The sequence below is a fragment of the Pleuronectes platessa genome, chromosome 12 (assembly GCF_947347685.1).
Source record: "Pleuronectes platessa chromosome 12, fPlePla1.1, whole genome shotgun sequence".
Classification (NCBI taxonomy): domain Eukaryota; kingdom Metazoa; phylum Chordata; class Actinopteri; order Pleuronectiformes; family Pleuronectidae; genus Pleuronectes; species Pleuronectes platessa.
Genome location: NC_070637.1, coordinates 8,732,988 through 8,758,132, shown reverse-complemented (window position 1 = coordinate 8,758,132; position 25,145 = coordinate 8,732,988). Strand labels below are relative to the sequence as shown.

The 25,145-nt window shown below is 42.8% G+C and overlaps 2 protein-coding genes and 1 long non-coding RNA gene across 3 annotated transcripts; 1 reads left to right on the top strand and 2 right to left on the bottom strand.

The window, feature by feature from the left end:
- Nucleotides 1-206: 206 nt before the first annotated feature.
- Nucleotides 207-8,684, bottom strand: tial1 (TIA1 cytotoxic granule-associated RNA binding protein-like 1). Its single transcript, XM_053436141.1, has 12 exons — nucleotides 8,496-8,684; nucleotides 8,039-8,135; nucleotides 7,713-7,811; nucleotides 7,533-7,587; nucleotides 7,357-7,444; nucleotides 5,384-5,459; nucleotides 5,008-5,116; nucleotides 4,365-4,460; nucleotides 4,161-4,245; nucleotides 3,773-3,896; nucleotides 3,301-3,506; nucleotides 207-2,650 (listed from the first exon to the last, which is right to left on the bottom strand). The coding sequence occupies exons 1-12, from the start codon at nucleotides 8,522-8,524 to the stop codon at nucleotides 2,527-2,529; spliced, it is 1,188 nt and encodes a 395-aa protein (XP_053292116.1). The 5' UTR covers nucleotides 8,525-8,684; the 3' UTR covers nucleotides 207-2,526.
- On the bottom strand, nucleotides 5,898-7,350 carry LOC128453318 (uncharacterized). The gene is made up of 2 exons (XR_008341489.1): nucleotides 6,185-7,350; nucleotides 5,898-5,969 (listed from the first exon to the last, which is right to left on the bottom strand). It is a non-coding gene; the product is annotated as an uncharacterized LOC128453318 (long non-coding RNA).
- Nucleotides 8,685-19,131: 10,447 nt separating the features above from the next.
- Nucleotides 19,132-24,357, top strand: bag3 (BCL2 associated athanogene 3). The gene is made up of 4 exons (XM_053436604.1): nucleotides 19,132-19,640; nucleotides 21,335-21,670; nucleotides 21,779-22,129; nucleotides 22,239-24,357. Exons 1-4 carry the CDS (start codon nucleotides 19,470-19,472, stop codon nucleotides 23,163-23,165), a joined length of 1,785 nt encoding a protein of 594 aa, XP_053292579.1. The 5' UTR covers nucleotides 19,132-19,469; the 3' UTR covers nucleotides 23,166-24,357.
- The last annotated feature ends 788 nt before the right edge of the window (nucleotides 24,358-25,145 follow it).

Sequence of the window (25,145 nt, the reverse complement as noted above, 5' to 3'; positions counted from 1 at the left end):
CCCACTGGTACTGCAGAATAAAAAGGATAGAAGAGTTTTTGTGCAATTGTATAGAAAACTCATGCTGTCTAGTCAATTAATCGTTCAGATGATACAAACCTGAGTTTAATAGTAGTTACTATGTTTGTTAGAATCCCTGTAAAGACACTTTTAAAGTGAATTGTGTAAAGCTCAATTTATTATTGTATAATTAATGTACCAATGGGCAGTTTGAAATGTTTCTTTATTTGAAGTGACTTGATATTTTCTGTTCAATGGAAAACTGTTTTCATCCTTTATTACCAAACATCACTTCTGTTGTTCAACGTACATGTATTATCGTCAAAAAAGCGAATTGCCAATACATTCATTATTTTTAAGCAAGAAATACATCATGTGTCATAAGCATGTAGTTTGAGCTGAAACTTCACCTGCCTCCTGCTACGTCCTGAAAATGGCACACAGACTTAAAAATGGGGGAAAGAATTTAGATCTGTAATGGAGCCTCCGCAAATAACAAAGTTTGAATTTACCAGCACATCAATTAAGGCTTATGCATAAATAATATTGCTGAAATTTAATGATGGCATTTTATCTCATAACATTCTACCTACAGTATGTACATTATTTATTAAGTTTCATGAAGGTCTGTGATCAAGGTTTATATTTACACTCGGCAAACATGACCCTGTTTTGTTAATTGAACATCCCCAGCTCGAATAAAGTAACAAAAACATTATCAAGTATATTGGCTAGTACGACAGGAGGAGTAGAGTGAGCTTACAGGGAGTGTGATACACTGTACAGAATGGCACATATGCAAATAAAATCCAAATAGAAGAATGTGTTGGAGAATTCCTCTTGTTATTTTTATTTTTTTTATAGTTTACCTGGGCTATATGAACATATTCTGCTAAATAATGCAGAAAATGTGGAAAAGTGAATGCGGCCCCGACAAATGAATGACATTTAGAAAACCTTCCACTTCCACCAAATTTATATAAATTAAAACAATCCAAATTTATAGTGGGCCACTGAAAATGTTTTGAATGATGTAAAACATAATGCAATGTCATTAGGGGCTGGTTTTAGTGATAAATTGAGTCTTCAGTTCTCACAGCCATCAGAAAGAAATAACTTTAATTTAACTGAGGTTAACAAGAGGAAGGGATAAGGAAGAACATTTTTAAGTTCAATATTCCTCCAGGAAACCAGCCCCAGAAGCTGCAGACAATCAGTGAAATTTACAAAGTTTGGGGGTTGCACTGTTTTTACATTATTTTCTTTGTACAGAGAGCATGTGCTAAGTAGCCTTTGCTTTGAGACACAGGATTATAAATTAGTCTTATCTAGGCTACATTTCAGTGTAAAGTAAAATCCATCAAAAGTCTGCAGAGAACATACTGATCACTCTGATACAAAACATGAAAACATATTTGTTTTTACTTTGAGAGCCGTGAAGGTGAAAGTTTTTTTTAATACACAAAATTTACCCAAGAGACAGCACATTGCGCTATAATTTGCGCTATAATCTCCTTTAAAGCCTTGTTTATTGTACAAATAATCTCTTCAATTACTGGAAAGGTAAGCTATGGTTCCAGGGCCTCTATTCACAAAGCATTTTTCATTAATGTATCAAACAGGACTGATTTTATAGATATTGTATGAACTGAAGCAGATCATGTTGCACAAATCAATGATAACGGATCATCTTGCTTGATCTGTACAACACTGTATGCCTTTTAAAAAACTGACATATATTACAAAATTAACTTATGAAGACATGTGTGGATTTGTCCTCTGTCGTATAAAATGACAGAAAAATGCCCCAAGTATGACAAGAAAATATTTTGACGAGTCTGTAACTAACCAGCATATTTTCACAGAAATATTACAAAACCATATTGGTAAAGTGAGGGCAGATATTGCTATAGTTCAACATGATAGAAAGTTTGAGGTTTCAGAGGACTTTAATCCTCATCATATTCCAGTGAGCTGCTGGACTAACATGATGGCTTGTAGTGAACTGTGCTTTTAGCTCCACAGAATAAAATCTGTTTTGTTGGGATTTTATAATCTTTAGAAAAAGTGTTGCTCTTTTTTTTTGATGGTTTGGCCAATTTTTCAACTTATATGATGTGATGAGAGGAAAAGCACCAAAGAGTCTGTCTGTTGGATACCTATCCTGTAAACATGCTAATGCTTCAAATCCTCTTGTCACAGACCAGGTATGATTTTCATGGGGCCAAACATTTACATGGCTGGACAGATAGTCAGGTGGTTTGGATTAACTTCAGACGCCCAAGAGCATTTTTCCATAGCAGAACTCTTAATCATCATCAAATAAACTTAAAAGAAGTTCTAAGTCAAATTAGCATAGTCATTTAAAAGAATCATTTTACTAGCGCAGGAGCAACTACTCGCTACAAAGGCTTTGTGAATATGGCCCCTGTCCCTCTGTTACCAAAGATGTCCAGTTGAAAGAGTGCTGTGTGGTCTGAAGGCTTCACAAATGCTCCCTGGTGTTATACTTAGTTTAGAGCCAGCTCACTGTGATTGGTAGCCAGCCATGCTGAAGTTGGTCAAGTTGGACATTACTGGAGCAGGTTGGGCTGCAGCCTGGGCTGACTGAGATCCAAAGTTTCCCACCCAGGCTGGGGACTGGGACTGCCTGAAATACATGATTACAGCAGTTAGTATGACTTGTGGCCACTGTGTAAAAAGATGAGCCGTGTTTAAAAATAAATCTACATGTAGGAAAAGCCCTCCAGTTTATCTTAGAGTCAGCATCAGTCAGGATTCAGGAGGTATTTAACCTACTAGCTTGTACAATGAAATCTCTATAAACGGATTCATCATGTATATATGCAGAATCTGAAGGTGGGGGACAACATTTTAGTGCTAGAAGCCTTCTGATTTCTGTTTGTAGTTCTACCAATCCCTTCTGTGAAGAGAGCTAACGAAGAGGAACATATTGACTGAAATGCATCGGCTATCAGCTTTTTAATTTATCTGCGTTCATATGCAGGTAGCTGTTAATAGAGAGTTGCCAAAATGTAATTGGAGCTAAAACACTATGAAAAATATAGCTGTTTGCGTTGAGAAATGTTTGACTTGTGTTGATTGGACTATAAAAAATGTACAGCAAAAATAAGACAGCGTCTTGGCCTGGATATTCACTGTCTACAACGGAAATATTGCTGTTACCCCAGAGGCTAATTCATCATCAGATGTTAACTGAAGGGCTCCAAGATAGGTAACAATATAGTAACAGGGAAAAAAATTATTATTTATACATATATATTACAGAATAAAACTCACTCTACTCCAAATCCTTGCTGGTTCCATGTCTGGTTGTACATGCTGTAGGAGGGAACTTGCCACCCATTGGTCACATACTGGCCATACTGCTGCTGCTGCTGCTGTTGTTGCTGCTGCTGCTGCTGTTGCTGTTGCTGCTGCTGTTGCTGCTGCTGCTGTGGACTTCCATAGACCTGGTTCCATTGTCCCCACTGATTGTACTCAACCTGAGTGAAGCCAGGGAGAAAAAGTGAACATATGTCCTATTAGACGTGACCTCTACGCTTAATAAGGAACAGATAATATTATAAATTCTGCAAAATGATTATAATATAAATACAAGAACATTTATTTTGCTCAATTTTTTAACTCCGCAAGCATATCTTGGGCTTGATAATGTTTCGGTTTCATAGTCTGGCCTAAAAACCAACGTTTCTCTGATAGTGTTAATTAAAGGTCTAAACCACCATCAAGGATTTCCTGCTGTCCTTACCTGCTGTGGATTTTTTGCCATGTCAGGAGATTCTTTGCCCCAGTAGCACTTCACCATATGTCCTTCAATGGCTGTGCCATTGACTGAAACAATGGCATGGGCAGCACTGTCATGTGAAGAAAACCTTAAAAAGAAAAAGAAGTAGAATTTATCTCCCAGCATTTTTATCAGGCAATTCAGAAAATAAGATAGCATTAAAATAATTAAAAAATAAAACCATTAAAACTCTGATGTATCTGATCTGTTGTAAAAACACTGCGGTGAAGACAAGCACGGCAAAAAAAGGGCACTGTCACTGAGTGTGGAATTAACTGGCCTGTCACTGAGTCATGCCAAGTGTTTGTGTTGACATCTAGAGGCCAAATGTTGTAACAGACTGAAACGCTACCTGATGAAAGAGTATCCTTTCTCTGGGAAAACTCTGACTTCCATTATTTGACCAAAGGGGGAGAAGGTCTGTCGCATTAGGTGTTCTGGTGGAATAAAACAGAAACAGGTTTATGTGGTTAGTTCTGTGGCTATTTGATGACAATGTTCTACTATAACTAAGGTTTCTCACAAGAACAGGCTCCTCAGAGAACATGGCACTTGCCTGATAATCCTGACTGGATCCCCCCACAGTACACGGTGCAGTTCTGTGGACTGGACTGACTCAATACGTCGTCAAACTTCAGCAGCTTTGAGCAATCTGAAATAAATACAAAACATTCAAGGAAGGTTCAAATCATTATACACAATCTTAATGGGTTATAATCAAATCTATGTCAAATCTGTGCTTAATAAAGTATATGACAAAATTATCTACATCCCAGCTATTTTCACTGAGAAGCCATGTAGCTAAATATGTATATCATACATGTGTTTGAGGTCCACATAAATAAATAAATAAATAAAAAACTAAATAACCAAAGATCTATGGAACGCTAGTATATATAAATATCGTCTCAAAGCTGAACTAAAATATTGTCACATAATAAAATCGAGTTAATGCCATCTAATTTTCTAACCCTATACACTTGCGGAGTTGGTCAGTGACGCATTGACACGTGGAAATTATGATTATGAATTTTATCTGGATTCAATTTGGTGTCTTTGCATCACGTAAGGTCAGGGGACTGATGAAGGTGTAATTTTAGTCTGCAAAAACCAACACCCACAAGAGAAGAGCTGCAATCACACAAAATAAGTGTGATTCTCTGTGTTGGTGTACAATTAATGTCGCGTTTAAAACTTACTGTCCTGGGAACTCTTTGGAGCTGGTGGTTTACGTGTTGCCCAGTTGGTCCTGATTTGGCGTCCTCCGAGCCACTGCCCCCCCATGTTGACAATGGCATTCTCTGCATCCTATAAATCCAAATCAAACAGTTACCCTACTGGATTTGACTTTCCTCTGTATTGTGTATTAGTGACCACAATCAGTTCTCAAGATATAGATTACTATTTTAAAATCAATGTAATATTCCAAATGTGGATGTAAACTCTAATGTTAGATGATTTTTAGTGACTATGGTGTGAATTCTTTTATTTTAAGGACTTTGAATGCATTGAGGTAAGATAATAAACAGAAAATAGAAATAACCTTCAGTCTGTGTTCTTGCACTGGAGCCTTACCAGTTTGTTGTAGAAGGACACAAATCCATACCCCTTTGATTTGCCTGTCGCCATGTCCTTCACAACACGAGCGTCCCTGCAGGGAAAAGTTAAAAACAGCTTCAGTGCACTTTTCATTTGAAATTCTTCAAACTTAAAAAGGAACCACGCAAAACACACTGAACTGTGAATCCTCTACTCTGTCCTACATTAACGTATATTAGTTATCATGATTTTTTACTGAGAACTGACTCCAAATGTAACTTCAAACCAACACAAAAAAAATACCAAATAGTACAAATACATGCAGCCTACAGTATTTAATAAAAAAAAACTTCTGATGTATTAATGGATCCTTGCCTCTGAGCACCACTGTTTGTTCAATGCTCTCAACACTGAGTTAAATTCACTATGGATTACCATGCATTCTCAAAATCTGCTATTGGTGCTCTTCCTTCAAATAGAAATATATGTATAAATATATATATATATAGAAAATATCAAAAGAGAAAAAAGGAATTAAACGGCATACATGGCCTGTTAACAGATTTCTTTATTTTTCCTGGTCAATTCTTTACCACCAATATGGAGTATGGAGTTTGGGGAGCTGCAAATTTTAAGAAATTGACATTTTCAGTAATTTTGGAAGAGGATCATTACACTACAAACAACACTATGCAAATCAAGATGAGACAATTTAAACATAGGTTTAGAGGAATACATTGAGTATTGGAATTTGTTAATCTAAGCTAAGTCATGTTAATACATATCATCTACAAATAATGACATATGGAAAGAATGGAATAAATAGAGAAAAACTACATCTGTGTCTCCAGAGTGCACAGTTCCTTGCTGTTAGCCTTCAAGCTCCTGTCCAATCCTATGAGCATTTCTGTAAAATAACCAAAGTGCTATTACTTCACTGAGACGCACAACTAAAAGCGGTTCAGGTTCTACATACAGCTTACATTTTGCTGACATACTGCAAAGTTTACTTACCACACCCTAAATGTGTAAGGAAAACCAAGAGTAGGCTAAAAGCTAACACTTTGTTAAACATAGAAACAATAAACAGGCGACAAGTAAATATCCACAGATAAGTACTGGAAAACCTATACGAATTGGGTTGTAATAACTTTTAATCCTTAAATGAGTTTGTTCTAATCTGTCAAAAGTGTTTTTAATGAAGGAAAAGTGTGTATGATAAAAGTTTAAAGGCATCATGGTTTATCATGAACTATGTTTACGTTCATGTATGTGGCGGCTTTTGCACATAATAGAAATGTGACATAGAAGACATTAAAATGAAACAAAATTAAGCTATTCGTGAATATTAATCTTTTCCGTTGACCTCTTCACACCTGCTCATATAAGAGTCTTTCTACCAAATGATTTCTTCTCTCCTGGCAGACATATAGTTCTTATTTGAATGGCATCCATCGCTAATTATTATTGAATATATGAATATGTTTCTCCATAGTATTCTTGAGCGCCTTTATAGGATAGCCATCGGAGAAATTAAATGAGAGGGAATGAGGAGAGAGAGAGAGAGAGAGAGAGGGGGGGGGGGTGGGGGGTAGGGGTTGAATTGAGTACAATGTAGTTCAGCATTGACCACTATGACAGGGTGTCCCAATGTTTTTTTAAACTCAATAATTTTTTTTAACCCAAAATAAAACTATTAATCTGATATCAGACAGTGTCTTGTCAACTGTAGAGGAGGAAGAACAACCTTCAGGATGCCAGCTCTTTTGCAGAGTTCAAAATCATGATAATTTCATACTTCCTGAATTTCTATATATAGATTAAATTTGCATTTAAGGAAAAACCCATGCCATGAGCATGTAAACACAGCAATATATGACAGTTCCAGTTGGCATATGCTTACAGGAGACATAAATAAAACCTTCATATTGTCCAACAAAATCCTTGTAGCAATGACATTATTGCACTGTACATAAATAAAGAAAAATACCCTTTCAGTAAAAACTTACGAGATTTTCCCAAAAGGTCCAAATGCAGCCTTGACATCCTCGGTGGAAATCTCTGGGCTCAAATCACCCACAAAAACATGGAAGTGATCTAGAACGAAACAAAGGACAGAAACTATTCATTATTCTCTGGTATACAATGGTTTGAGTTAAGCAGAAATCAATAAGTGGTCACTTACTGGTTGTGTCTTTCTTCAGGCTACTGGGAGTGGTGGCCCAATTAACTTTGACCTCCTGAAATCAGAGTTCACAGACAATATTTCAAGACAGAGTTGGAAAACAAGGATCAGAGAGGAGTTCTGACCACTAATGACCTGCTTATCCTCACTCTTCATCGTAGATCAGACAAGTTGGCCTACCTTTCCTAGTATCTTCCTCCCGTTCATGGCTGCGAGGGCTGCAGCAGCATCTCTGTGTTCAAAGAACTCCACAAAGCAGTAGGGGTCGTTGCTTGTATGCTGCAGGGACAGAGTCAAACACAGCAGCTCAAGATGTGTGTTCCAGAATTAATCAAACAGCCGTGATCTGACTTCAAATAGATACAATTGGCCATTTTCATTGTATTTACATTTCAAAACAGTCGACCCTACTATCTCAAACTGCATCAGTTTCTTCCAGTGGTGGGACATGGAACGGGGTCGTACACGAAAAATAAATCATACAACCTAAACATCATGTGGCTTACCTCTGTGATCATCTTGCAACTTTTACAAGGTCCAATTTGGGTGAAGAGTTGAAGAACTAATATTTCGGTCACATCCCGAGAGAGGTTTCCCACATACCTGGAGGAGGAACATGATTTCTTAATGAGGGCTGTTACAGATTGATACCGGTCACAAAGAGCTGGTAAAGACAGATTACTTCTGGAGTTAGCTTGTGACCATCGATAATGAATTATCATTGTGACGTAATTTACATTAGCTTGACATACATTAAGGACAGTTGACGCTCCCCTTACTTAAACATCATATTTTAAACAACTTTATATGTATTACCCTGGTGTTAGCAAAGCATTAAATGTTAATGTTGTCTGATAATATCCACCGTGACTGTGATGACAGCGGGTAGCTAAGTTAGCTACAAGCTGCAGACGCTAGCGAAGCTAACGCTACGACACTTTTAGGACAAATAAAACGACTTACAGGGTTTTAGGGTAGCTATCGTCGTCCATGGCAGATGCCGACAGTCACCAGGGCAGGAAACGTTATTTACTAGCTGGTTAGCTAACGCTGACCGACTCCAGTGTGCGCTGTCAACTACAACAACTAGCTAACTAGCTATGAAGCTAACTAACCGGGCGCCAGGACATACGTCACGCTGAGAGCCGAGAGAACGTGGGTGATGAGGAGCTCAGGCGAGGTCAGAGTGAGGAAGATAAAAGAAAACATGTTACTCCAGAATCAGAGGAAATTATACCTTTATTTTGGATAGCTGTGTTTCTAGTGGGTGATTTTATTAATTAGTTACTACGAAAGCCTTAAAATCGAACATAATAACCACTCATATTAGCACATTTTGCAATGTCTGGAAGTGATTTGAATGAGAGTGTTTTATTTTGAAGAGGACCACAAGGGTAGACTTGTTTTTAATGACCAGTGTTTCGAGTTCTGCCTGCACGCCGAGAATTAATGCACCTCGCGGGAGGGCGCACAGCTACAGCGGAAAGGCGATACCAGACGTGATCGTCTCTACTTTAATGTACTCTTATGAATAAAAATATATTCTCGTTTGTTTAGTTTTTCAGACACTGTTTCCAACTGATATTTTGGCTTTACATTGAACATTTCATACTCATTTGGGAATATAAGAGGATGCAAATCTCAGCAGCCTGAAAATATGTTTTGCCAAATTACCAACAAATATTTTGGGCTATTTTGACTCTTTAATTGATAGAGTTTGACAGTTTGGGATTTTTACACAATTAAACGCGAATGAACTATTCCTCAGAATTATTGACAAGTCAGATCAATCGCGTGGAAATGCGTCTTTAACTAACGAAACTAAACAGTTTATTTCCGTAGAGATTATGTCTGGCAGCGTCTTTCCGCTGTAGCCGTGCGCGCTCCCGCGAGGTGCATGCAGTTCTCGGCGGGCAGACAGAACTCACAACACCTGTTTTCCCAGCACCATCCGGGGAGGAGGACGATGAAGGAAAACAGGCTCAGGTTTCAGAGTAAAGGCCACAGTGTGAGCACGTATTGAATATCACATTTTTATATGATTAAGAAGTTCTATGTTTTCTTACTGAACAAACTGTTAGTGTTGAAAGACGGATTCAACGACAATAAACTAAATCAAGATCAGACCTCACATTTTATTAGTAGATTCTAAATAAATTCAAAAATCTATCAAAGTTTACACTAATTTAATAGATACATGTTATCTATCCATCTACATTTGAAGCCTATTTTTTTCCTTCCCCGTTATTGTCCCTTTCCACTGTCATACATCAACTAATGGGAGAAATACAATGAGTGAACAAAACAAATATTACAATTGTGAACAATATGTGGAAAATATATTTCAGTAAGACTTTTGAATCTATCTATCACAATAAATATATTTATACTCTTCAAAGTCTTTACCCCTAAGCTTGGCTATGTCCTTTAACTCAGCAAGGAAGGAATTAGTAAACCCCCCCCCCCCCCACACACACACACCTTGGTAGTATAAACACTGGCTACTGTCCTTATACACTACAGTATACAACACTTGGATCATCATCTAGTGTGTGCTTGTATGGCAAAAGGGGTTCTAGAGCTTCTATAACCAAGCTTCTTGAATATTCAACGATCAGGTTTTGATAGATCTCTGAGGTAGCATCATCAACTGGTATTATTCTCTGAATAGCATCAGAATCAGAATCAGAATCAGAATTCTTTTTATTGCCATGTATATTTGCACATACACAATAAATTGCCTTGGTGTGGTTGGCTTGTTTGTGAGCCCCACACAGTTTTTAAAGCGTTCAGCTCCAGGTGGTTCTGGCTGCACCAGGAAGCCAGGCTGTTAACTTCCTCTCTGTAGGCGGCCTCGTCCCCATTGGAGATTAATCCAATAAGGGTTGTGTCGTCAGCAAACTTCAGGAGTTTGACAGAAGGATGACTGGAAGTGCAGTTGTTGGTGTAGAGGGAGAAGAGTAGAGGAGAGAGCACGCAACCTTGTGAGGCTCCATTGCTGATGGTCCGGGTCTCAGAGACAAGCTTGCCAAGCCTCACGCGCTAATTCCTGTCGGTCAGGATCCACCTGCAGGTGGGCTCAGGCATGCTCAGCTGTGTCAGCTTGTCCCGGAGAAGAGCTGGGGAGATTGTGTTGAATCCGGAGCTGAAGTCCACAAACAGGATCCTGGCGTAGGTGCCGGGGGAGATTAGATTAGATTTCTTTATTTATCCACACAATGGGGAAATTCACTTGTTACAGCAATAAAGAAAAACAGAATTAAAGTAACAGTGCCGAAGCACAATAAAAAAGATCACAATATGTACACTACTAAAACTACACATAATAAGAGTACAGATAACAAACAACCTGCAAAACAGACACTGTGCAAAAGCAGGTGCTGGGGATAAAGTGGAATGATGTAAGTGTTATTGTAATGAAAACAAAAATATTATAAGTAATATTGCAACAGTAGTGACCATGATACAGAAAAATAATTAAAAAGTAAGTGACCATAATATAAATAATACTACAACATAGCATACTGGAAATATAAATAATGCAATGTAACCATTTTAAGTGACCATGATATAAATATAGATGTAAAGTGTTGTAAATAATTATTGTGCATGGTAGTGAACTGAGTAAAAAAATACAAACATAAATAAGAAAAATAAAAATACAAATACAGCTATGGTGAGAGGTTGAGTGGAGATAGAGATAATCGACAGGGACTACAACATTATCAGGTGGTGCTGGTGTTGTAGAGCCTGACTGCAGCCGGGATGAAGGACCTGCGGAACCTCTCCTTCTTACACCGTGGGTGTAACAGTCTGCTGCTGAAGGAGCTGCTCAGGGACCCCACAATGTCATGTAGGGGGTGAGAGGTGTTGCCCATGATGGACGCCAGCTTGGCTAACATCCTTCTGTCCCCCACTTCCTCAATGGAGTCCAGAGGACAGTCCAGGACAGAGCTCGCTCTTCTTATCAGTCTGTTGAGCCTGCTCCTGTCTCTGTCCGTGCTACCCCCCCTCCAGCAGACCACCGCGTAGAAGATGGCTGAGGCCACCACAGAGTCATAAAAAGTCCTGAGGAGAGCCCTGCACACTCCGAAGGACCTCAGCCTCCTCAGCAGATGGAGGCGGCTCTGGCCCTTCTTATAGAGGGCATGTGTGTTGTCCGACCAGTCCAGTTTGTTGTTGAGGTGAACACCCAGGAATTTGTAGTTCTCCACCACCTCTATGTCCAATCCCTGGATGTTCACTGGTGTTAAGTTGGATGCTTTTTTCCGGAAGTTCACGATCATCTCCTTCGTCTTGCTGGTGTTCAGCTGAAGCTGGTTCAGCTCACTCCAGCTGACGAAGTCTGTGATGACCGCCCTGTACTCCAGGTCATTCCCCTCAGGAACACATCCAACGATGGCTGTGTCATCGGAGAACTTCTGGATGTGGCAGTGTGTGGTGTTGTGGGTGAAGTCGGAGGTGTAGAGGGTGAAGAGGAAAGGGGAGAGCACCGTACCCTGAGGGGCACCTGTGCTGCAGAGCGCCACGTCAGACACACAGTGATGGAGCCTCACATACTGTGGTCTCTTGGTGAGGTAGTCCGTTGTCCATGCAGCCAGGTGTTGGTCCACTCCCACGTTCTCCATCTTCACTTTGAGCAGTGAAGTCTGGATGGAGTTGAATGCACTTGAGAAGTCAAAAAACATGACCCTCACAGTGTTCCTGCTGTCCTCCAGGTGTAGCAGGGATCTGTGCAGCAGGTAGGTAACTGAGTCGTCCACCCCAATCCCAGGCTGGTAAGCAAACTGCAGGGGGTCCAGCTGTGTGCCCACCAGCAGTCGTAGGTGTCTCAGGATAATCCTCTCCATCGTCTTCATCAGGTGAGAAGTCAAGGCAACTGGCCTGAAGTGGTTTGGCTCCTTGGGGCGCGGCGTCTTCGGCACCGGGACCACACAGGAGGTCTTCCACAGGGCTGGGACTTTCTCCAGGCTCAGGCTTAGATTGAACAAATGCCTGATCACACCACAGAGCTGGTCAGCACAGTCCTTGAGCAGTCTTGGGCTGATACCATCCGGGCCCGGGGCCTTCCTAGCCTTGATCTTCTTGAGTTGACTTCTCACCTGATCATCTGTTATAGAGAGGGGGGTGGAGGATGATTGGGGTGGGGGTGAGGAGTGGTGAGAGTCTCAAGGGGGGATGATGATCTGGAGATGGGGTGGGGGTGGGCTGGAGGGGGTCAGGTGCTGGAGGATGAAGTGGAGTCCCATGTTGACTGCATCGTCTACGGACCTGTTGGCTCTGTAGGCAAACTGCAGTGGGTCGAGGAGATGGTTTGTTACGGTCTTGAGGTGGGTCAGCACGAGGCGCTCGAAGTGCATCATACCTCTTCAAGAAATCAAGCACTCTTTCATCCCTTTCTGAATTGGTTGCTCCACTTAAAATAACTGCATTGGGAATCTTAACCCTTAACTGCTGTATGAAGTCTATTTTACAATCTCCCAGTACTGATTTACCCTGGGCTCCTGGCTAGCTCGCCAATTATGTAACCCTTGGTTACACTAGAATGAGTGTTAATGTGGTGACACATGATGGGAAATTACCTCATATATTTTGATTGTTTCTAGTTAAATTCATAATTAAAAGCCTAAGAAAAGAATAATACAAAAGTTAAAGAGACAACTTGAGGCTGACGCTCTTTAGTTTTGATTCTGGTTTCACTTGGTACTAAATCGGCTCATCGTTGTTAATGTTGGAGCAGCGTCGCCTCTTGGAGCAGCGTCGCCTCTGGGAGCAGCCTCGCCTTTGGGAGAAGCGTCGCCTCTGGGAGCAGCTTCGCCTGTGGGAGCAGCGTCGCCTGTGGGAGAAGCGTCGCCTTTTGGAGCAGCGTCCCCTTTGGGAGCAGCGTCGCCTTTTGGAGCAGCGTCGCCTTTGGGAGCAGGGTCGCCTTTGGGAGCAGCGTCCCCTTTGGGAGCAGCGTCCCCTTTGGGAGCAGCGTCCCCTTTGGGAGCAGCGTCGCATTTTGGAGCAGCGTCCCCTTTGGGAGCAGCGTCGCCTTTTGGAGCAGCGTCGCCTTTGGGAGCAGCGTCCCCTTTGGGTGCAGCGTCACCTTTGGTAGAAGCGTCGCCTATGGGAGCAGCATCACCTTTGGGAGAAGCGTCGCCTCTGGGAGCAGCGTCGCCTGTGGGAGCAACTTCGCCTCTGGGAGCAGCGTCACCTCTGGGAGCAATGCGCCTGTGGGAGCAGCGTCACCTTTGGGAGAAGCGTCGCCTCTGGGAGCAGCGTCGCCTGTGGGAGAAGCGTCGCCTTTGGGAACAGCGTCGCCTTTTGGAGCAATGCGCCTGTGGGAGCAGCGTCACCTTTGGGAGAAGCGTCGCCTCTGGGAGCAGCGTCGCCTGTGGGAGAAGCGTCGCCTTTGGGAACAGCGTCGCCTTTTGGAGCAATGCGCCTGTGGGAGCAGCGTCACCTTTGGGAGAAGCGTCGCCTATGGGAGCAGCGTCACCTTTGGGAGAAGCGTCGCCTCTGGGAGCAGCGTCCCCTTTGGGAGCAGCGTCGCCTTTGGGAGCAGCGTCGCCTGTGGGAGCAGCGTCGCCTCTGGGAGCAGCGTCGCCTTTTCTGCGTCGCATTTTCTGCTTCGCCTTTTCTGCTTCGCCTTTTCGACTTTAGGAGCAGCACCAAAGGCCAGCGTCGCCTCTTGGAGCATCGTCGCCTTTGGGAGCAGCGTCGTCTGTGGGAGCAACTTCACCTTTGGGAGCAGCGTCGCCTTTTGGAGCAGCGTCGCCTTTGGGAGCAGCGTCGCCTTTGTGAGCAGCGTCGCCTTTGGGAGCAGCGTCCCCTTTGGGAGCAGCGTCCCCTTTGGGAGCAGCGTCTGCCTTTTGGAGCAATGCGCCTGTGGGAGCAGCGTCACCTGTGGGAGCAGCGTCGCCTTTTGGAGCAATGCGCCTCTGGGAGCAGCGTCGCCTGTGGGAGCAGTGTCGCCTCTGGGAGCACCATCCCCTTTGGGAGCAGCGTCGCCTTTTGGAGCAGCGTCGCCTGTGGGAGCAACATTCGCCTCTGGGAGCAGCGTCACCTTTGGCAGCAGCGTCGCGTCTGGGAGTAGCGTCACCTTTGGGAGCAGCGTCGCCTGTGGGAGCAGCGTCGCCTGTGGGAGAAGCGTCGCCGTTTGGAGCAGCGTCGCCTTTGGGAGCAGCGTCGCCTTTGGGAACAGCGTCGCCTTTTGGAGCAATGCGCCTGTCGGAGCAGCGTCACCTTTGGGAGAAGCGTCGCTTATGGGAGCAGCGTCACCTTTGGGAGAAGCGTCGCCTCTGGGAGCAGCGTCACCTGTGGGAGCAGTGTCGCCTGTGGGAGCAGTGTCGCCTGTGGGAGCACCGTCCCCTTTGGGAGCAGCATCGCCTTTGGGAGCAGCGTCGCCTGTGGGAGCAACTTCGCCTCTGGGAGCAGCGTCGCCTTTTCTGCGTCGCATTTTCTGCTTCGCCTTTTCTGCTTCGCCTTTTCACCTTTAGGAGCAGCCCCAAAGGCAGCGTCGCCTCTTGGAGCAGCGTCGCCTCTGGGAGCAGCGTCGCCTCTGGGAGCAGCGTCACCTTTGGGAGCAGCGTCCCCTTTGGGAGCAGCGTCACCTCTGGGAGCAGCTTCGCCTGTGGGAGTAGCGTCGCCTGTGGGAGCAGCGTCGCCTGTGGGAGCAGCGTCGCCTCTGGGAGCAGCGTCGCCTTTTCTGCGTCGCATTTTCTGCTTCGCCTTTTCTGCTTCGCCTTTTCCACTTTAGGAGCAGCCCCAAAGGCAGCGTCGCCTCTTGGAGCAGCATCGCCTTTGGGAGAAGCATCCCCTTTGGGAGCAGCGTCCCCTTTGGGAGCAGCGTCGCCCTTTGGAGCAATGCGCCTGTGGGAGCAGTGTCACCTGTGGGAGCAACTTCACCTTTGGGAGCAGCGTCGCCTTTTGGAGCAGCGTCGCCTTTGGGAGCAGCGTCGCCTTTGTGAGCAGCGTCGCCTTTGGGAGCAGCGTCCCCTTTGGGAGCAGCGTCCCCTTTGGGAGCAGCGTCGCCTTTTGGAGCAATGCGCCTGTGGGAGCAGCGTCACCTTTGGGAGCAGCGTCGCCTTTGGGAGCAACATTCGCCTCTGGGAGCAGCGTCACCTTTGGGAGCAGCGTCGCCTCTGGGAGCAACGTCACCTTTGGGAGCAGCGTCGCCTTTGGGAGCAACATTCGCCTCTGGGAGCAGCGTCGCCTTTGGGAGAAGCGTCGCCTGTGGGAGCAGCGTCGCCTTTGGGAGCAGCGTCGCCTCTGGGAGCAGCGTCGCCTCTGGGAGCAGCGTCCCCTTTGGGAGCAGCGTCGCCTCTGGGAGCAGCGTCGCCTTTGGGAGCAGCGTCGCCTGTGGGAGCAGCGTCCCCTTTGGGAGCAGCGTCGCCTCTGGGAGCAGCGTCGCCTGTGGGAGCAGCGTCGCCTGTGGGAGCAGCGTCGCATTTGGGAGCAGCTTCGCCTTTAGGAGCTCATATCATATCAGCGTTTTAGGCGAATCTCGACTGACTCTTAGAGGTTAATCAAAACTATAGATTTTTATTGATTTCAGTTTTTTGGGTCATTTTTTATGTCTGTCCTCCATGTGTATACCTCCACAGTAGTCTAGTTCGCTCTAGAGGGTGGGGATTTTCAACATTTGTAAATGGAAATCTTACACCTTTTTTTACTGCAAATAAATGTCACTTTTATAAAAAGAATATTAATAATATAATACAATAATTTAAACTAAACATGTAATAATTCAATTATTCAATAATATATAATTATATTAGTAATATTCCTATTATAAAAGTATACATATATCTCATGTTGCCATTCTGTATGTTGAGTTTTAGTAGCCTATATATTGATTTAATATAAATACCTTGTGCATATGTGTATTTATTGCACCTATCTGTTTTGTTTAATGTTATTTTCATATGAAAACCCATGGTTATAATTATAATTATTCATAAGTATACATCTCTGTAAAGGTTGGGGATTTCAACATGCAGCATTTCTTGATGTATATTTGAAAAGGGAAATCTTGAACCTATTTTTAAAACATTATTCTATTTTTTAGAACATAACATAATTATTCATAAGTATGCAGAGTCATAACTACATCTTTGACGTTTATAACAAACCAAACCGTTTAAAAATCGGTTGAAAATTGAGCAAGTTATAGTTAATTAAAAAGTACATGTACCACTACCAACACAATGTTATGGGTGAGCGAGTTAACTGTGGCAAGATGGCTGCCATGTGCGGACGTTCGACTCTGTTCGGACGAGACATCTAGCCTTTATATATATCCATGGTCGCGGTGCTCCTCAGCGAGTGGACCCGGCGGACTGCGGCTCTCCTATACCCATAATTCATTGCTGTCAGTATTGCAAAACAATTTGATACTAGCATTAGGGGGCGCCAAAGATAGTAATACAAATACTGTTCTAGTAAGTGTCTATGGTTTACAACAAATATTTTCACGGGTAATTTTATTTTGAAATACTTTCATTGAAACTTCATCAAACCAATATTTATTCATCTTGAGTCACTCTTCAGAGATTTTCTATCAAATCACTAAAGGTTTATTTTTGGTCACTTTTCACATATCAAGTATTTATGGTTCCAGTTTGTGTTGAATAACACTGAGGTTTAATCCATTAAAACACCCTGTGGGAGGGGTCAAGGCATGACAGGTGGTGAGTGGTTAACAGATACATGTCAGCATTGGCTGCAAGGCTTGCAAAAGGGATGCCCTTAGTCTCAGCATGACTTGAACATATTCTGGAAACTTCCGCATCATTGCTGAATGATGAATCTGATGATCATTTGTCAATGTGATGTATCACTGTATTAATTGTTCCGCTGACTAAAGGCATCAAACGTTAACACATACAACAGAACAATGTCGGGCTGACAGGAACATTTTCCTCTTGCAAAAGAAATCCCAATAAGAAATGTTTGTGTAACTGTGTCACCGACACACACACACAGACACACACACAAATGAAATAGTCTCTTTACCATACTAATCTGGCTACTTTATTGTGTGACTATAATACAGTAACCTATAAAATCCCTATCTTATTCCTGTTGGGAAGTATTTATGGAGCTGAGATATCCCTTTACATACACCTGTCCATGGGGACTTTCGAAGATTATGTATATGCTGTTTATGTATATGCCCTTATAGAAATTGGCTCTATAGGCTATGCAATGCAGGTTCTGTTGTTGTAACTTTCCTCTCCATTTTCAGTTGTCCAACAAAAATGTCTTCAGCTGCAATGTCCAAATCCATTTGGTGGTTTCCAGCCAATTGAGAATGACTTTGATTTACTAACATTTCCCTTATAGTATGAAGCTGAACTGGAGTAATACTGTGATTAAGATATATCATAAGAGGTGTCACTGCAGTGACCACACTGTATCTCACCACCACATAGTTACATAATTGTGTACCAAATCATAGCAAACCTGCAGACTGAGTTCCCTTGGAGAAGATTTATCATGTGGGAATCTATTTGGAGGAATATTTTATTATGAAAGAAAAAAACTTGGGATTCCCTTGTCTAACACACAGAGAATGATTCTCAACATGGGGGTACAGTATTGATGGGGATGGGGAGTCCCGGAGAAGTTAGGGTGTATACGTCTAAAGTTGCTTTCAGACACGCACTGACCTCTGGATAGTCTCCCGACGTTCTCCGGATGAGCTGTATGTTTAAATGTCTAAATGAAACGTAATGTAATGTTGTAGCCATTTTGAACTTCAAAGGATCCCTGCAGAATTAGGTCTTTTCTTTGTCTTAAGTTTGCCTTTAAAACATGAACACTGCAGCAGTGGATTAACCACGCATAAGTGTTCTCAAGTAAACAGAAATCTCAAGAGGGCGAAGGAGAACCTGTGGTAGCCTTCAGTCGTCATAAAAACTCAAAAGGTGTTTCGTTTTTCCAGTTTGGACTACTGTAAAAAACATGGCGGCCTCTGTAGAGAGGACCTGCTCCAAATTTAAATATTATGTTTTTAAATATAAAGGGGCCATTCTAGGGGTAAAGACAACATCAATTTTTACAATTTAGATGATTACACACTAATGAACTTATCACTAGGATTATTTCATATTCAATTTCAGACAAAAGATCCCTTTCACCTAAATCTTATATACACAAACAGTGCAATAACTATACACAAACACTCCATACAGTTTAAGTTCAAGCACCTGTATATAGTCTTAGTTCTGTATTGCATTTGGCTTCTTTAATAGTAAGCTCTTTTTTTTTACTATTGCACTGCTGAGCCGACCAGTTTCTTCTTGTCCAACAACTTTCACTGTACTGTTGACCCTGTTAACTGCATATGACAAATAAAACTTGAAACCTTACACGCTGAACCTTTAATGTAAGTTTGTTTAGAGCACATCTAAACTGCCATTGGCCCTTATTATCATGTTTGTAACCGCTTTTTGTATTTTTTATGTTGACGTTATCCAGAGTTTCGACCTGGGATCTGTCCGGAGCCTCTCGTTCGGACATGTGCGTTATTTCATACCCCCCTTCCCTGCAGAGATCATCCGGAGTTCAGTGCATGTCTGGAAGCTTCTTGAGAGGCTCCGCGCAGTTTCTAGAGATTTCCATCCAGCTCGATGGTAAAAAGCAGCAGGTGAATATGAGACTGTCACTTCCGCCACAGCTGCAGTAGGCTCTAAACCTTGCTTCTCCAGCTGAATAATGAATGCAGAGCAAAGGTTCACTTTATGTCTGCGCACGGAGAGAGAGGGTGGTCTGCTGCGCCATAACAAGTTGGAGGAGCCGTGCCACCGCGTATCCAGCGCCGTCCGCCCCCGACATTAACCCGGCTATTTCGAGAAACTTCCAGCCCACTTTACCACGTCACTTGGAGGAATCTTTTAAAGCGTCCGTCGCCCGTATAAAAATGTCTCAGTAGTCGACAGCCAGCCAAACATGAACGGCATGAAGACACAGTCGCCCACACTGGCAATGGCAAATAATGACAGCGAGCCCCTGCCGCTCGGCTGGGAGGTGAAGATCGACCCGCAGACGGGGTGGCCATTCTTCGTGGACCACCACAACCGGACGACAACCTGGAATGACCCGAGACACGACACGAAAAAGGTAAAAAAAAAAGAAGAAGAAGAGCCCCTGGATAAAGTTGCTTCATGCTTTAGAGGATATCCACGCATGTCGCTACGTTGGTTTCAGTGCGTGTTTTTCCTGGAATTCAGCGTGTCGCCACATCACTGTTATATTTAACCCTGTTGACTGTGGGCCTGCTTTGGCTCGGCACCGTCTCCTCCCCCTCACAGGCGGCTCATGAGCCCATTATACCGGCTGATCAACCCCGCTATGTTCCCGTGACATGATCCAACTCTGTTATTATTACTCGATGACTCACTCCGCTGCAGCGTGTACCCACGATGAGCTTCCACTATTTTAATAGAGTGTCTGTCCAGGGGTTCGGAAAACACACCGCGACGTCCAGCTCGCGTTAAACTTTTTGCCTTACATGGATTGAGGGTGGTCCGGCTCGCTTTGGCCTGTGGAGCCAGTCGGACGCCGTGTGTGTGAATAATTCATGATCTGAGAGCAGTGACAGGGTCTGCGAGGATGAAGTGAAGCCCCACACGCTGCCAGCTGCTGATCGTTCGTCTCAGAGACATGGCACCGTTGTCCAAAGTTAGTGTCCCTACGAATCTGCTGCGAAGTAACAGCTGTCAGGGGATACAATTGGTGCAATGGTGCTGGGGCTGAAATGGCAGAGGGCAAAGGGTCGTTCACAGCTATTTCATAACTCTGTCTATGTGGGGAAACCATAGACTTTAGAGTGGGAAACACACCACTGGCTTATTTATAAATGTAGTGTGGCGTGAAACTAAACTACCAGTTGACCTGTTGCTTGTGTCTCTCTGAACTCACTTGATATACTGTAAAAATAATTATAATGAAAATAGATATTCTTTGGCTAATGTAAATTTACAGTGTTATTCCTGAATTGTCTGACACCCAGGAATGGGAAACCCCAACCACTATCTTTGTTAGTTTAGAGGGTGTGCCAAACTGTTGTTGAGGGGATGAGTCAGGAAACACGGCCAGCTGAGGGATGTCAGACCGATTGGAGAAAAAATATCAAAAACAAGCGCAGTGGTTGCTCAAATGCACCAGAGTCTCTTGGTGGATCACAAGCTATTTATCAAATGCTCAGAGAGGTGATACTTTTGGCATCCCTCTGTGGAAATGCTACATTTTGAACTCTAACCTTTTATCTCATGGCTGAGAGCACTTTCCTATTAAAATACCTCCAGGTTCCTAAAACCATCCGGTTGTTTGATAGTAATAACATGCAGATAGCTTGTTTAGCTGCACTTATTCAGATAAGATTGTTGAATTCATGATAATTTATTTCTGTTTTGAATGTATGTTATTTCATTTAAAAATCTCTTAGCAGAGGAATTAGTTCCCAAATAGTTTATTTAATACATTTTTTACTCAACTATAAGAAAGAATATCTTGAAAATGTTATTACTTATTTTTTGGAATATTCATTGATTATAAATAATTGTCAACAAGTTTGTAGGGTTAACTGTAAATGACATTACTATATTGACAAATAATGTTGCTTTAAAATTTGTGTGGTAAAGTAACTTCAATATATGTGAAGGAGACGTGTTGCTACTTATGAAGTCCTCCAACTGCTTAGAATCGTTTCATTTATTTATCTTTCCTTTGTCTGACCTTGTGTTGTAAATAAACAACATGATTCTTGATGTTAACTGTTTACCATCATATCAATACACTTTGTTGTGTTACAGGTGAGAGAAGTATCAGCAAATGGACCCAACATACCACCAGAACCTAGCCCTCAGGAGACCCAGAAGAGCTTTGTGAGGGAGATGAAGCACCCGATTCTTCGCCCGGGTTACGTTCCCATCCCAGTCTTCCATGAGGGCGCAGAACTCAGGCAGCAACAGCATCCATGTTTTTCCTACATCCACCCGACCACTGCACAGAATATCCGGAGTGACGGTCGAACACCTTCCCCCACACCAGGGCTCCACTGCCGGCCCAGATCACCGTTACACAGCCCTTCAGACAGCTGCTCCCCTGATCCTGGAAAGGTCGGCTCCCCTGTTCCACAAACAGCAGAGGTAGGTCATGGCATGAAGCAAAAATGAATGCAGAAATAAATGAAAATATAAATTGCGAAAAAGTGAATGTTTACTGTTTCAGTTAGATTTTTTTATTTATTTCATTAGGTTTATACGGCCCCGCATCACCAGCCCCCGCGGCCCGGCAGCACCGGTCTTCAAGCAGGTTACATCCCTATCCGAGTGATCCATGAGGGCGGAGGAAGCCAAGCGCAAACACAGGCTCAGTTAAATCCCTCGGTCTACTCCCAGCGCATCCCCTATCCAGAGCACCCGCAGCCGTTTCATCGCGTTCAGTCAGACGAATGGCCGGGCTACTCTGCAGCAATGCAGCCTCCCAGGGAAAGGGCATCTCCGATATTGTTTCCTCAACACCGGGATTCTTCGTCTATTCATCTCCCGGCTCATATCAGAAGTCAGTCACCCATTGTAACGCAGGTGCTTGGAGAAAGACCACAGGTGATTTAACTTTTGTGTGCTTTCACATTGATTTTTATTTTATTTTGAAAAATATTTTTTTACATCAGTATGTGTTGACCTTGATTGTTACTTCTTTTTAACTCCTAAGGCTCATGTCCTCACGAAAGAACCGACTCAGAAAATAGAACAGGAACAACAAAGCACGCAGCAGAAACCTGAGAACACGCAGCTCCCCCAGCCACTGAACACAGAAGCTGACATCCAAAAGCCTCCACAACCTCAACTCTTCCAACAGCCTCTGCCTCAGCAGCCTCAGCAGCCTCAGCAGGTCTCTCAACCTCAGCATTTCCCGCAACCTCAGCAGTTCCATCAACCTCAGCAGTACCACCAACCTCAGCAGTACCATCAACCTCAGCAGTTTCAGCAACCTCAGCATTTCCCTCAACCTCAGCAGTCCCATCTGGCTCATCAGTTCCAGCAACCTCAACACTTCCAGCAGGCGCCATCTCCTCCATCTCCACAGCCTCAGCAGCCTGAACAGTTACTGCAGCAGCAGCAACAGTTCCAGCCGCCCCAGAAACCAGAGCAACCACAGCAGCACACTGCAGATATCACGGTTCAAATACCTCCAAAACCAGAAGCCCAGGACATGACGGCTGTTCCCCCAGAGGTTTCACCTGCAAAGGAAGAGGCTGAACATGCCGCTCAGTGCCCAATCCACCCAGGCCTGGCTAAGGTACAGCAGATAGTTGAACGGGTTGCCAAACTGGAGCAAGAGGTGAAATGTTTCGATGGAAAGAAGTATGGTAAGGGGTACTTGTTGCTTGAGGAACTGCTGACCAAAGAGCTCTTAGCGCTGGACTCAGTTGACCCAGAGGGTCGTTTAGATGTACGGCAGGGGCGACGGGATGGAGTCCGTCGTGTTCAGAACATACTGGAAGAACTGGAGCAGCTGGAGGATAAGCCAGCCAAAGCTGCTGGCGACACATCAATGGAGGGAGACAACCTGACACAGAAAGGGGAGCCCAGCATGATCACCAAGGAGAATATTGAGATGGCAAAGGAGATATCATAATGACTGCACACTTCATAATCCGGAGGAGAGAAAGATAACATGCTGCATATTTGATTGTGAACACGTCAGCTCTGGCTAACTCTCCTCTTCCTCTATCTGCAGCATTTGTAGAAGTTGCATGCATTAACAGTGTTGGTATTCCCTGCCATTCAGCACATTCTTGATGGTAGATCAGTCCAGTCATCTTCTTCAAGCCAATGTTGTTGCCTTCTATGTAGTGCCAATGTCTTCATAATAAGACAGCTGTCATGATCAAGGTGTTGACAAAAATTTCTGGTCAAATTAAAGTTTGAATAAGAGGCCTTTATCACTAAATGGAATAAATCTAGAGGTATTTTCTTAAGAAATGTAACGTGTAGTTGCTTTTTGTCTCGATCAAATATTGTATGGGGCTTTTCTTAATCCACTCAGCTCATTAGTTAGAACACGAGTGCAAACATTCGGGGCTTTAAGGAAGCATTTTCCCCTTTATGGCCACATGGCCATGTTTGAGCTGCTTTATCACACAACACACTGAATATGTTTGTTAGACGCTGCTTTGTGCTGCATAACTGATTTTGCCATCTTTGCACTTTGCCATCATTGAAATGCTGAACGTTCAGCAGCACTACGATTGAAATATATCAGTTACACAATTTTTGATTGATGTGTTTGTGTGTTTGTATGTGCATTGGTTTACTTGTTATTTCAAAACATTATATCAGTATTTATATATCATTATATAGTATTTTGGTACATTTACGAATGTATAATGACAAATGGAGGTGAGGTGGCGTATCTTACTTGAGATGTGAGACAATCAGCACTTAGTGCTAGGTAGGAGTTACAGCTGAAGATTGTCATAATTATCCTAGTATAACTACCAAAGCCACAATCTGCAATAACACTGACACTGAAATGGCCTAAAAGCCTTTAAAATAACAACTGTGAGAAAATGCCCAAATTACAGTCAGTTATAATCTTCAATCATTCATAATCATTTTTCTGATTACCCTGATTGTTTGTGTAGTAATGTATCACTGTAATACAATCAAAGGACAACTGTAATGTAGAGTCACTGCCTAACACACTGTTAAATATAATAGATTGTGGCTTTGTATTGATCACATATTATGAGTAGCAGGCTGTTGCATTGTTGAACGAAGTTCAATCTGGTTGGTATGGTTGAAAATAAAAATGTATTTGACATGAATTTTGCCTAATATTTGGGTCCTCATAAATGATGCAATGTCAGAGACTGATTTATTCATTTATTTATTATCCTTAGTATTATTTTTAGGACACTTGCAGTATGATATTATTTGTAAATTCTGAGAGAATCTGAGAAACTGTTTTACTTTGAGGACTGCAATGAACAATTACTTTAAATATTTACAAATCCACAAATTATTACTTATTCTTTAATATGTCAGAATAGTGAAAAACAATCATTGTAATTTACTGATGCAAAAGCTCATCAAATTTCTTGTTTGGCCTGATGAACAATTGCACACCCACTGGTATTTACTGTAGATTAAGATCACATGAGACAAAGAAAATCATAGAATTTACAAGCTGGATCTGGAGTGTGTTTGATATTTCTGTTTCCAAATTGACTTACCAAAACAGTTATCCATAAACTGTTGATTACCTTATTCCTTCAGCACTTAATTTCCTCACTGCATTTATAGCCTTTTTATGAAATGATTATGGGCTTGTCACTTATCAATGACTGGCCAATTAACATAACTGAAGCTGCCTCTTGAATGGGACGTGAAACATTTTCATGAAACACAAATCCAGTTAATTATATACACTATCTATAACTTTTGAGGTCCCCATGTACATACATCTAAATCTGAACAGAATGTGTACATGGTTACTCACTACTATAGAAATACATGTTTTCCATGTACAATTGTTTGTTCTTCCAGCTTAGCTATGATCTGAGAGTTTTCAGTGACACAGTGAGTCGCTGCTTGCGTTCAGCTGCTCTCTGCT